At 37.1% G+C, this 12,584-nt stretch overlaps 1 protein-coding gene across 1 annotated transcript in view; it reads left to right on the top strand.

Annotated features, from left to right (window-relative positions):
• The window catches only part of LOC103898774 (putative uncharacterized protein ENSP00000382790), a 21,641-nt gene extending 9,948 nt beyond the window's left edge, over positions 1 to 11,693 (top strand). The window contains exon 2 of the mRNA XM_009279126.2: positions 10,811 to 11,693. Within this exon, the coding sequence (XP_009277401.1) occupies positions 10,811 to 10,824 (14 nt within the window). The 3' untranslated portion in view covers positions 10,825 to 11,693. The remainder of the gene's footprint in view (positions 1 to 10,810) is intronic.
• Positions 11,694 to 12,584: the final 891 nt, after the last annotated feature.

Below are 12,584 nucleotides of genomic sequence, written 5' to 3'. Positions count from 1 at the left end.
CCAGCCACTCTTCCCCAAGCCTGTAGCGCTGCATGGGGTTGTTGTGGCCCATAGAGAGAGAGATACATATACACCTACATATATTTGTATAGGGAGATGTGCTACCTACAAACTGAGAACATTTCTAATGTACCTTTTTAAGAGAAAATCACTTCTTTGAGATACTCAAATAGAACCTAGGTTGAGGTCCCAATGTAGAAGTTAATTGGCTTTTTAATTACTTTGTTGTTTGCAAGGATTTTTTTAATAGTGCCTTATTAAAAAGCTAGAAAAGAAAATAGAAATTCTTTCACTGCTAGTCAAAAAAACTACTGAAGTTATTGTAACTCAGCAGTAAGTAAAATGTACTCCACACGTTTTTATCAAGTTCCTAACCAGGTTACAACTGAAAATAATGTTTCGATTGGTTGCAGTGTACCTTGATAAAATAATGCTGTTCTTGAGACACATCTATCTCCATCTTCTCATTTCAATGCATAAGGTATCATCTTGAATTACTTCAGTTTTCATATCTGCTCCATCTGTTATTTCTTTTTCCTCCTTATTGGATTGCCAGCTTTCAGCTGACTGACTTGTTTTCTCATGTAAATGCTCACTTTATTTTTTTTTCTCAGTGTGTCATTTTTGTCAACATTTTTTTATATTAGTCACTTTAATAAGTCAGACTACCTATGTTTTCTTTGCAGCTTTCTACCTTTTGTCCCTCTCTCACAGAAGCATAGAAAGCGTGCACACTTTTTCAGGGAGGCTGATGACCCCGAACAGGATGTCTCATAACGGCTTAGCTCCAATAATGAAAATTACACCATTGTCATTGGCTATCTCTTCCCGTGTTAGCTATCCCACTGCTTTTTATATATCATGATACTTACTTGTATTTTTACAGCAATATAGCATTGACTTGTGCTTCGTATATGATCCACTATAGCCACCTACACCTTTGTTAAAGAACTGCCTAACCTGCATTGGTACTTTGCCTTGGTCCCAGCTGAACTGTTGTTTATTTCACGCCATTGCTTTTATTCATTTATTTTATTCAGACCCATGTCTGAACCACTGTTCAGACCATTCAGACCATTACACTCTGGTTGTTCCACGTTAATCTGCATCCTCTCTTCATACTTTGCTCTCCTTTAGTACCAAACTTTAACTGATTCTCAGATCATGCATCAGCTTTCTTTTTTCCCAAGCTGTATGTTTGTGAGTGCCAAAGCATACTCTCAGGAGCACTGCAGAATGAGTGCAGCCCAATTTCATTCCCTGTTTTGTTTTTTACTGCATATTTGTCATTGTGTACTTCTGTTGGTCCATACTATCTCTTACACCTGATAAGAGATTTATAATATATGAGCAAGATGTCAGTCCGCCTTTGCCATAGATTTCTTCAAACCCAGGTATGGAAAATCTTTTCTAAATAGTCATGTCTACTTTTTAATCCACTTTTTCTTATTGAAGACCAGGTAACTTTTCTGGCTTTTTTTTTTCCCTACAGTGTAAAGATACATGTCTTTTCCAAAATCAGGATGTATAAACAGACTTTGTCTTCCTAGCTCCATGTTTTGGGCCAACAGCTCTGGACACTTTATAATTCTAGAAAAATTACTATTTATGCTCCCATTCTCATAGCAAATTGCACATTCTGTTCTGGTGGAACAGGTCGAGCAATTTATATTTCTCTTTCCATTTTTTCATAACTGAAGGAAGGGGACCTTTTTCTGACGCTGATTTCTCTCATGTTCTAGACATCAGTAAAGGCTGCTGGTATCTCTTGCTCTATTAAGAGGATGTAAATCTAGTGAGAAACTTCATGCTTTATGGAGACCTAGGCTTTTTTTCTGTATTCTTTTGTTTGGTTTTGTCAATCTGACAGATTTTACTGTCTGATTTGTTCTTTCAACAGCAGAAACTCACCTGACTTATGTCTGCATTCACCTTTATTGTTTCCTTACCACAAATTAAATTGTCAGGAGTTTCACAAACTTTTCTTTCAATGTCTGTGCCAGCTCACCTACTCTCCATCTTCTACTTACTGCCACACGCTCCTTTCTGTCTCCACTTCTAGGCATACCTAAAAGGAATCTGTGCTTCTGTCTTTTATCATGGTTTATCTGTAAATGGGGCAGGTATCTTAACTTGGCTGTAGCTCTTTCTTCAGTGATGATCGAATTTAGACCTGCTTTTCTTGCTGCACGCCTGTCAGTAGAAATGGCCTTAATTTAACATTAGCTTAAGACTTAAAATCCTTTCAAAAGCATAAGCCTATGCATTTCTACTTGGTTTTGAATGTTTTATATCGATTGTCAAGCCATTAGTGAGTAGTGTGCCTACATCCATGTTTTTCCAAGCAGGTCTTATGTAGGTATTCTTATTCTTTGTTTTCACTTTGCAGCTCAGGGTAGAATATTTCTAAATTGTGGTCCTGCTAGGAATTAGAATAATAAGACTTTCACATTTCATATACAAAATACATGCATACATAAAAATTGAGATGCTTAGGGAAATGAGTCTTTTCAGATGGATCTTGCACAGGTTCCTATTATCTAAGGTGCTGATTCACAAATACGCAGAGTTTGTACTTGATATTTTACTGACACAGGCTTGCCCTCAAAGTTGTCTATTTCAAACTGTTGAAATCTTGATTATTTGCTTCAAATAATGGCTTATTTTGCTGTACCTGAAATGGAAGCCTAGCTGAAAAATTCTTGTCTAGAAGCTGTAAGAATTCCGTATGATATTTTTCTTAATCCAAAAAAATATTCTTATTCTCACTTAGATTGTGCTCTTTTATCTGTGTGTCATGTTTTCCACTTGGAATGGAGGCTAAATTTTGGAAAAAAAAAGTACTTAAAGTTAGGTTTCAGTGTTTTTATTGGGGCACTTAGCATAAATTTCAAAACCTTGAGTAACCATAATTTATTTTTAAAACTTAAGAAATTTATTTACAATGCAAGTAAAGATTTAGGAGCTATACTTAAGGTATCCATTCTTAAAATTGTGGTGGTGGTTGTTACCTGTCTTTCTAGTTTCAAGTTCTAGAGACGTGTGTTTGAAGAAATTCTTTTTGCATATCATATTTGTTGCTGAGACACTTCATATTTATCAGTTTACTACTCACAGCTGTTTATAAATTATATTTATGTAGTAGAAATCTCAGAAAAGGAAATGACTTATTTGCAAATTATTGTTTGACCTTCCTTAATTCAGAAGTCTGGTGGGTTATAAACCACCCAGGAACTGTCTTATCATATTTCTGAGATGATCTCCCTCCATAACATAATTGCATTTGTAATGTCAAAAAACTATTACGAATTAAAGGCTTGAGATTAATCCAGCTCAAATGACAAGATTTACATAGCTGCATTCATCACAGTATTGAGATGGTGGCATTCTGTTTCATCTGAGAACAGCCCGAACCAGCATACGTAGTTCTGAACCTCCAAGCCTTATTGTACCTTGTTCAAAACAATTTTTAATTATGATTAGGTAGAATAAAAATAGCAAAAACCTGTTTCTGTTATAGTATGTTTCTAAGGCAAATGCAACAGTACTCATCTGCACAACAGGTGTTTAGGGTTTTTTTGATTTATTTGCATGCTACTAACTTCTAATAATGCATAGAAATCAGGTAGTTTTCTTTCATGGAACTGATGATCAGAGGCAGACTTGTTTCATGGCGGTGCCTAGATGCTAAGAATTAATTATGTTCATCATGAAATTAATGATGCTTCCTTTCAACTGTTAGATTCTTAGCTGGTTTTTTGTTTCCAAGATCTTTGAAGACAGTATGCTATGAATGATTTGACATCATAGGACTCTTTTTTTTTTTAACAGGTTTAATACTATCATCACTAGTAAATTACACCCTAACATTTTATTGCTTCTTCATGCCCATTTCAGTGACAGCTTACATTAATATTTTGCTTCCTTGTTCTTTAAGAACCCTGTGCCTTCTGTGGACTGCTAAATAATCTGTATTACCACAAAACGTAGTCATTCTTGTCAGAAAGATCACAGTTCTAAATAACTTTCTAAGTCAGGCTGCTTTAAATAATTATAACTTAAAAAGGGGACAGGAATGTTGTCTATATTAAAACTTGTCAACACGTGTTCAAGTCTGTCCTGTATTTTGGGGAGTCATCAGGACTGAGCTCTGTACTTCCATGGCTGCGCAAGTCTGATTAATTTTTTTTTTTTAATACTTTTTTCAGTTCCCGATTTCTGCAATGAAGTTGCAATTTAAATCTTTTATGTTGCCTATGATCTGTTATGTTTAAGGGAGTGAGAACATTTTGTAGAGCTGACTGGTTTTGGGGAGACAGTAATTTTATTTAACTGTGACTACACTCTGAAACTGTTGTCATCTATTCCACTTGCCAAACTTTTACCTGAAAATGCATACGGTGTGCTGTTTGGTTTTACTATTGTGCTGTGTTCTTTGAAGATGAATTAGTGACGTAAAAGGTGCAACAAACATCCACTGCTGTATAATTTTGTCTCTGTGCAAGTTAAACTTAAAGCTTTAACAGTGTGTGGATATTTCAATATATAGCTTCACAAAATAGCTACCAGTAAGTAATCCTCTTTCCCTGATGTGCCACAAATGCTCAGCGAATTCCTAGTAGCCTCTTTCAGTTATCTTTCTCATATATTTCATATGTATTTCATTCCTATTTCCTTTCTTCTTCCCACCCTTTTTTTTTCCCCTCAAACCAAGAAAACATTTCTGAGTTAGTGTGAAGAGAAAAAAAAACTTTTCCACCATAATTTCAGTCTGGGACTATGGCTGGTTCTGACTTCTTACCCTGTCTTTTTGTCTCCACTCAGTTGACCTCCTGTCTTGGTTCTGTCTTCTGTACTGTTTTATTTGTCTTAGTACTCCAGCTGTGTTAAACCCAGCTCTTATGTCTAATTTTTAAAAGACTCCCTGAATATTGCTTATCTCCTCCCCAGCTTGCTTTGATCTAGTTGAGTATGCCATCTATTTCCAGGGCATTTCTTTCTCTCTCTTGGATTCCCAAATGGGATTGCAGCCACTCAGCTGAAAAATATTATTTCTTACTACAACGAGAATCCATTTGATAAATAGAAATGAGATTTTAAAAAATTTATTTGTAGATTTTTTTTGTTGTTGCATTTTGGAAAGGTGAGTTTAAATTTTAGAGACAATAAATCTGACTGTGCGTGCTTGGTTTACTTTAATTTCAATGTATGTTGTATTATCATATCAATCTCTGTTGGAAAGCATGCTGAGGCTACTATAGTCATTGTAGATTTTAACCTAATATATTCCACTATTTCCTTTTCTGGGAAATGTTTGAGTAGTTTGTATAGAGAAAATTTTTTTATGCTGCTAAAGTTTCACTATTTCTACTCAGTATCTTTGAAACCTTTCTGTAAAAACCTCAAATCAGTGCTATATATCACAAATGCTCTTACGCTTTCCAAGCTGTCAATTTGCACATCATTGATGGTGGTGTTTAACAAGTGCAGTTTGCAGAATTTTTGTCAGACAGGAGGGTAAAAAATAGTTTGACCTAGCTCTCAGCTAGTTGGGAGGTAGATGTTCTTATCTATGAAATAAGTGTTGCAAAAGATTTAGAGAAACATAACCCTACAGTGATACTTTCATAGTCATTTTACAGCACACAAACACACGACATTTGATGGTAATCTCTTTGACAGGAAATGCTGAGGAGCCACCTAACAGATAAGAAACATTTATCCCTATTCCTACTTTTTCTGCATGGCCTTGACATGTCGTAGACACAGATTAACTCAGCAAATGTATGGACTTGAGCTAGCCGGATTTTTTTTAACTTTGTCATTTTCATACAACAGGTGTCAAATTCCTGTTTTTCCTGAAGAACACAGTTCCAAACTGCACAGAAAATAAGAAGCTCAAAGAATATTATTTTCTTTTTGTGCTTGGCAGCCTATCAACTTATACAGTATTGCTCTCACATCCTCCTATTAAAAATCAGTATTTCTGTTATCGTAACAATGATTTGGGTAAAACTAAAGAAAGACGCAAAATTTCACAAAGAAATACTTGTATTCAAGCAGTTTTAAGTGGAAGTGTGGAAAAGAGCACGGTTTTCTTCAGCTCTTAAGAGCATGGGAAGGCCCCTTGCTTGCTTTAGTAGAAGGTTGAATTCAAAGACCTTTCTATTTAATTCCTTTTGCTTTAATGATAGGAGGAAATTTTTGTGGAGAGAGATGATCCTTTTAGGTCCTAGCAGGCCTGGAGACTTAACCACACACAGGGTTGTCTGCTTAGCCAGGGGAGACTAGATAGGACTTCAGAGTCCATCGGCATTATTCTGATTTGGCTGCTATGATTTGTTAGAGTAACATAGGCAATTGCCTCGTTTTCCCAACGCTGTTGAAAGATAGTAAATTCAGAGATGATTCAGTAATGGTGATTTGGGAACTGAGAGTTGCAACACATGGAAAAAAAATCCTGGGGTCATCACTGACAGTTTTCTAGCCAGGGGAGACTAGATAGGACTTCAGAGTCCATCGGCATTATTCTGATTTGGCTGCTATGATTTGTTAGAGTAACATAGGCAATTGCCTCGTTTTCCCAACGCTGTTGAAAGATAGTAAATTCAGAGATGATTCAGTAATGGTGATTTGGGAACTGAGAGTTGCAACACATGGAAAAAAAAATCCTGGGGTCATCACTGACAGTTTTCTAGACCCATTGGTTTTGTGTGCAGCAGCATCCAAAGAAAGCCAAGAGCATGTGAGGGCATCTTCAGCTTGCATTGACAAAACAGTGTGTCCACATCCTTAGTGTGGTACCCAGCACCTCCTGCCTCTCCAGTAGTTCACATATGCCCACTTACAGAGCAGAGTCAAAAACCTTTGTAAGACTGAACACGCTCCTTATACAGAGCAGTGATAGAGCGCATGCTAAAGGACTGCAGAAACACACAACTTAGCTCCCTGAGATATATTTTTTTTAAATTGCTATTGTTTCACATCAAAAAGGTATAGTCTCATTTCCATATACTTTTCTTTTAATTTTTACTTTCTAAGAAGAGACAAGAATGATCAGGATCAGTTATTGTATACTCTGAAGGATGAAATCTTTTAAATTAAGCAGGAAATATGTTACCAGCACTTCAAGAGTAGAAGGTAGAGGGTAGTGTAATTAAAGGTAGAGGGCCGGTAGAGGGTAGTGTAATTAAAGATGAAGAAAAGCATCTGAATTTTCAAGAAATATCACTAGTTTAGCATACAAAGAATTTTAAAAAAATAAAGACTGTTGTCTTCTTTTTCACTGGGCTTTTAGCACTGTTGGCCTGTCTTCAAGTTCACTAGTGAAAGCAGAACTATTGAATATGCCATGGCTGGAATTTATGTTCCATGTTACAGAAGCACCCATAGCTGACTTCCACAAATCACATGCACAGCAGCTGATTAACTGCATCAATCCCAAGTGAATAAAAACAAAACAGATTATAATTGCTGGAATAGTAAACAGAGGGCTTCAGAATTGGAAAATCTAACCTTTTTAGAGACCATTATATAAGATCAGTAAATGCCTGTTGTCTAAGAAGTTAAAGGGACCTCCATCCTCTTACTGGTGCAGGCGTTGGTAGTGGAAAACTCCAGGAGGACGTAGAGTAGAGATACTCTACAGCCTAATTCCAAGCTCTACTGAAATAGGCTTCATGGCTTCTGGCAGCACCAGGCTGTAACCTGCAGTTCTTCCTGACAGGAGGGTTGCTGTATGAAACATCTCTCTCTTTTGCTAGGAATGCTTGATGCACAGTGCACCTTTTGTAAGCAGAGCGGAATAAAATGTAGAGTAGAATCTATTGATGGATCTGGCTGGAGAAATTCAACTGCTTCTATTTAATTTTACACCTTAATTACATTCTCTGCTTTAAAAATACTATTTAAATACACCGGGTTTGTATCTTGTTGCATCAACAGCTAGAAAATAAATCACTACAGGTAAAAGAATGAAAAGTGAGATGAAAGACTAGGTTCTCCTTGGTTAACGAATATATTACTGCAGATCTCTAACCATATTATTTTCCACTTTATCAAGGTAAAATTTCCTAAAATACTTGAGCTTTTTATGTTGATGTTACTCATACTGGGGAACTGAAAAAAACATTAATTTCACATTTTTCTATTCCTGTTTTTATGCATTCTCTTAAAATGCCAAACTCTCGAGTTTCCTAGAGTTCTTCTGTAAGAGGTAAATTACTGCATGACAATTACCAGCGTATACTTCAGTTCTAGTTTTGCAAATTCAGTCCTGCCTTTTACACCTTGTACAGAAACCTGTACAAAAACTAAAAGATAAAGAGTAGGACAGTCCCTCAGAGAGGGAAACCATTGTAGTCGACTACTCAGAAAAAGTGCTGTTTGGTAGTATTATAGCACTCTGCATTTTGATTTGCAGTCCAAGCAAATGGGAAGGAATTACGGTCACAATTACACCAAATCCTAGTATACACTCTGCTAGCAGTGTTGTTTGGAAAACACACCATAACGATTTAATACAATTCCTAGTTTATGTTCAGAAGTAAGATGCCAAATCATTTGAGAAGCCTGAACCTTTAGCTTTTTCTTTCTGGCACTTGCCCAGCTTTAAACAAGGTTCATACTGCTTTAAAGACAGTAGCAATACTGTTCTTTAAAGCACTTTGCAGGTATATACTACTTCATAGTTTGCAATTTCTTGATTCCCGGGGCATTTATGTTCCTTTCAGATAACAACAACAAAAAAACCCCAAACAACAAACCCCAAAACAAAACAACATTTCAGCCCTATCTCTTCATTTAGTTGTTCATTGTTGCTGTTCATTGCTAAGAGTTTAAGTTTTGCTACCTGGCCACGCCTGGAAAGCACATAAGCAGTAGGGGTGAGGAAAGCTGCAAGACTTCAGAAGTCAGCCCTAGCACCATCTCATATGTACACTTAATCCCATGGTCATAAGAAAACGCTTTGACTTTCCTCACAGCAAGTGAGGGCAAAGGTTCAAGTCTGAAGAGGTTGCAAATTCAAGAAAGTAACCTTGCTGACTAAAGTCTTCTCCGTCACCTACACCTGCACTCTCTATTTCCTACAGGAAGGAGAGGATCAGAGCAACAAGAGTGTGTGCAAACCAGAAAATAATGAAGGAAAAGGGTACAAGGCAAAAACAAGCCAAAAGATAGAGGCAGAAGAGTAAGGACACAAGGAAATGCAGGACATGGGGGCAGTACCCCAGTTATGGAGGGTTAGGAACTAGGGTTAGTAAATTAGAAATGCCTGTTTCACTACCATGTCAGAAAGGCACACAGCCTTCTAGAGAGCTTGCATAAAAATGTAAAAGAATGAAAATTGTGTTTCAGATGATCTGTGAAAAATAACAATGAATTGTCACTTTAGCTGTTACACAAGCTGTCTTCCCCTCTTGCCCTGACATAGGAAAAAGTTTAATCAAAAAGTCAGTCAATAGGATTTCAGTAACACAAGCTAATATGTTTTAGGTTATAGTCTTATAATTACTGAATGTCCTCAGCTAGACTGTTCACCCATGTGGACACTACAGCAGATTCAGTCCTTGATAATTTGCACCTCAGTCCTGTGGTGGACCTGGTTTCCTGAAATGCAGCAAGTAAGAGCCATTAAGATATATGCTTGCTACTTAAGCATCCCTTTGATAGAAGAAACTGTGCGCAGGTAGTTTATAGCATGATCATTACCTCCTACCCTTAATTACAATACATAGAACTTTTATTTTTTTTATCTCAGTAATTAGAAATATTTCCAACTTTGTATCATTCTTACAGTTCTTGAAATCTTTGAAAAGGATGGTGAGAAACAATGAATTGCACATAGGACACAGATCACTGCAGGAGGTAGGCAGTAAAAAAAAAAAAAAAAAAAAGGAGGAGGGATGGAGAAGTTTAAAATTAGGATTTCCAAACTCTACCGTCTTGTCTTCTGAGTGTGTGCAATTACAGTGCTTTATATATTAAGGAAGAAATTCTTCACTGTGAGGGTGGTGAGGCAGTGGAACAGGTTGCCCAGAGAGGTGGTAGATGGCCCATCCCTGGAAACCTTCAAGGTCAGGTTGGCCGGGGCTCTGAGCAACCTGATCTAGTTGAAGATGTCCCTGCCCACGGCAGGGGGGTTGGACTAGATGACCTTTAGAGGTCCTTTCCAACCCAAACCGTTCTATGATTCTATTCTGCGATTCTATATGGCAACAATGAGAGTATGATTCAATCTGCACTTATGTCCTAGTCTACTTTGTGATCCCCACAAAGGGCTGGGTTTCTTTCCCTTCTTGTATTACTTATTTTCCTAGATTTGAAACAAAATAAACACTGCCTATATATTAGTCCTTTCGTGGCTGTACTAAATTAACAATGATGTCAGCCAAAAACCCAACCTCAAATTCTTGCCCAGTTCCTGCTCTATGTTTTTACAGTAGTCAGCTGGACACCATTTAAGAAAGGCCAGCCTGCAGAACACACCTCTTCCTGTGCAAAGCAATAGCGCTAGCAGGAGACTGACCTAGGACAGTCTCTGCGAATTAACAGGACCTCAGCTATTTCAACACAAACAAACAAGCCCGATCTACTTTTACGACATGGGGAGCACAGCACAGTCAGGTTCTGATCTCGGTGTTTCTGGAACATAGTGCAGTAAAACAACAAAAAAACCCCAACAGTATACGTGACCTGCCACCACCTCATCTTGCCTCTTATCAGTTTGCTTGTTTGCAGGGGAAGAGGAAAGTGTACTAAACTTTTTCTCATTTTTTTCCCTCTCCCACCCCCGCTTCTTTTCTCACAGCACGCTACAAGTGAAAGTCTCGGAGCCGCAGAATTCAATAGACATGAACACAGAAAATGAACATTTGAAGTCCATAAAGATGTGCCTTAATCAGCCCACTGAGTGGAATCTGAGTTTTTCAGCAGCATCTCTCGCCAGCTGTAAAGTTTTTAACCAAAATCTCAAAACTGATGAGAACAAATAGATTGCAGCTGTTCTTGCACTATTATTTTGTACATTGTTCCTGATTTTTTTTCTGCTGAATATTAAGCATTTATTACATTGATCTTGAAATGATCTCGTGTGATTTGGCTTTATATTACTACTAGCATTATTCATTTTGATGTACTTTTTCTTTTTTTAAATATGAAGTTTCACATCTGACCATCATGAAATTCTTGCAGTACAAATTTATATCAGAATCAGATGTTCCCCTTTAATAGTATTGTGATTTTCTATGTTCTTTAAGTTTAATTATTATTCCCCGATTTTATTTTTGTGCACGAAAGTTAATATATTATGTAATTTGTGGCATAGGTCACCATGTAAAGATTTATGGTAATAACAATTCAAACAAATCTGTAACAGGTGGAGACCGACTACCTCGAAGCAAAGCAGTAAAAAGAAAAGGTAAATTATCTGAGGAGATCTCCTTCACAAACGGACTGAAATGTATCGAACAACCAGTTTGTTTCTGCAGTATGCTTTCATCTTCATTTATCTCGAGAACTTTTGTGTGACAGTGTTTAATGACCGTAATGTCTAAAAGAAAGGCCAAGCCTGCAGGAGAATCTCTTGAAAGATTGTCATTCAACGAATCTGTATCTGCACTTTTTGAGGTTTCTGCTAAATGGTCTTTCTTCCCCTTTTGTTTTTATGAATTTATGCCTGCCACCAATTAAAATGGATGTAAATGCTCTTCCTATTTCATTTTTTTTCTGTGTACTTTGGAAATTCAATGTAAACATCAAAATTCTAAACTCTGCTCAGAGAAGTAGTAAATGGTTGTAGCTGACTACATTGTAGACATTCCATGCTTAGATCAGCTTTAGCAAGGTTCATGTACTTCATTCATCAAAACTTTATTATTAATAGAGCTATAACAAAAGTGTTAGAATAAAACCATATGATATCTTTCTCTTTTCTAGAGTCATACATTCAATAGCTAGAGTAGAGGTTTCTTAATTCAACTTCTTAAGAAGGTGCCTGTCCTTTACTTGCCAAGAACTAATTTTCCAGAAGGAAATTTCCTTAGAAGACACTGTATTTTATAAAACAAAAGTTTTAAGGATTCACTTAAAATTATCATCTTACTTAACAAAATGAAGATGCAGTTCTTCTTTACAGAGAGAGAGAATTAAACTTCCTGGGGAAGAGGCACTGAAGTTGACTTCAGTGGAGCCCCACCAAAGCACAAGGAACAGTAAGGCGTCAGGGCTATCCAAGAAGGGACATAAACCAGTCTCACAAGCAGTGGAACTAATGCAGCCAGTATCTTGTTCATGTGCCCGAAGGAGGAGATGCCATGGGGATTTTCTCATTTCAAAGACGGAGTAAATACCAGAACTCTTCTGTTACAGGCATGTCTTACCTCCAAGCAGCTGTCTGTTTCCATTAACTTTCATTAACAGTTGTGATCCCTTTCTGTCACAGTGAGTTTCAATCGGCTGATGAGTTCAAAAGTTTTCAGGTGGGAATCAGATACAGGCATAACCCAAGCTCACTAAGTCACACAATAAGCAACAAAACTAGAAGAAGAAATGTTCTTGGCCCAGCACTTGCCGTTCATCTCCAG

Source organism: Aptenodytes forsteri, unplaced genomic scaffold (assembly GCF_000699145.1).
Source record: "Aptenodytes forsteri isolate BGI_AS27 unplaced genomic scaffold, ASM69914v1 Scaffold242, whole genome shotgun sequence".
In the NCBI taxonomy this organism is placed as follows: domain Eukaryota; kingdom Metazoa; phylum Chordata; class Aves; order Sphenisciformes; family Spheniscidae; genus Aptenodytes; species Aptenodytes forsteri.
The sequence above is the reverse complement of the archived record's forward strand: the minus strand, read 5'-3'. Positions and strand labels throughout refer to the sequence as shown.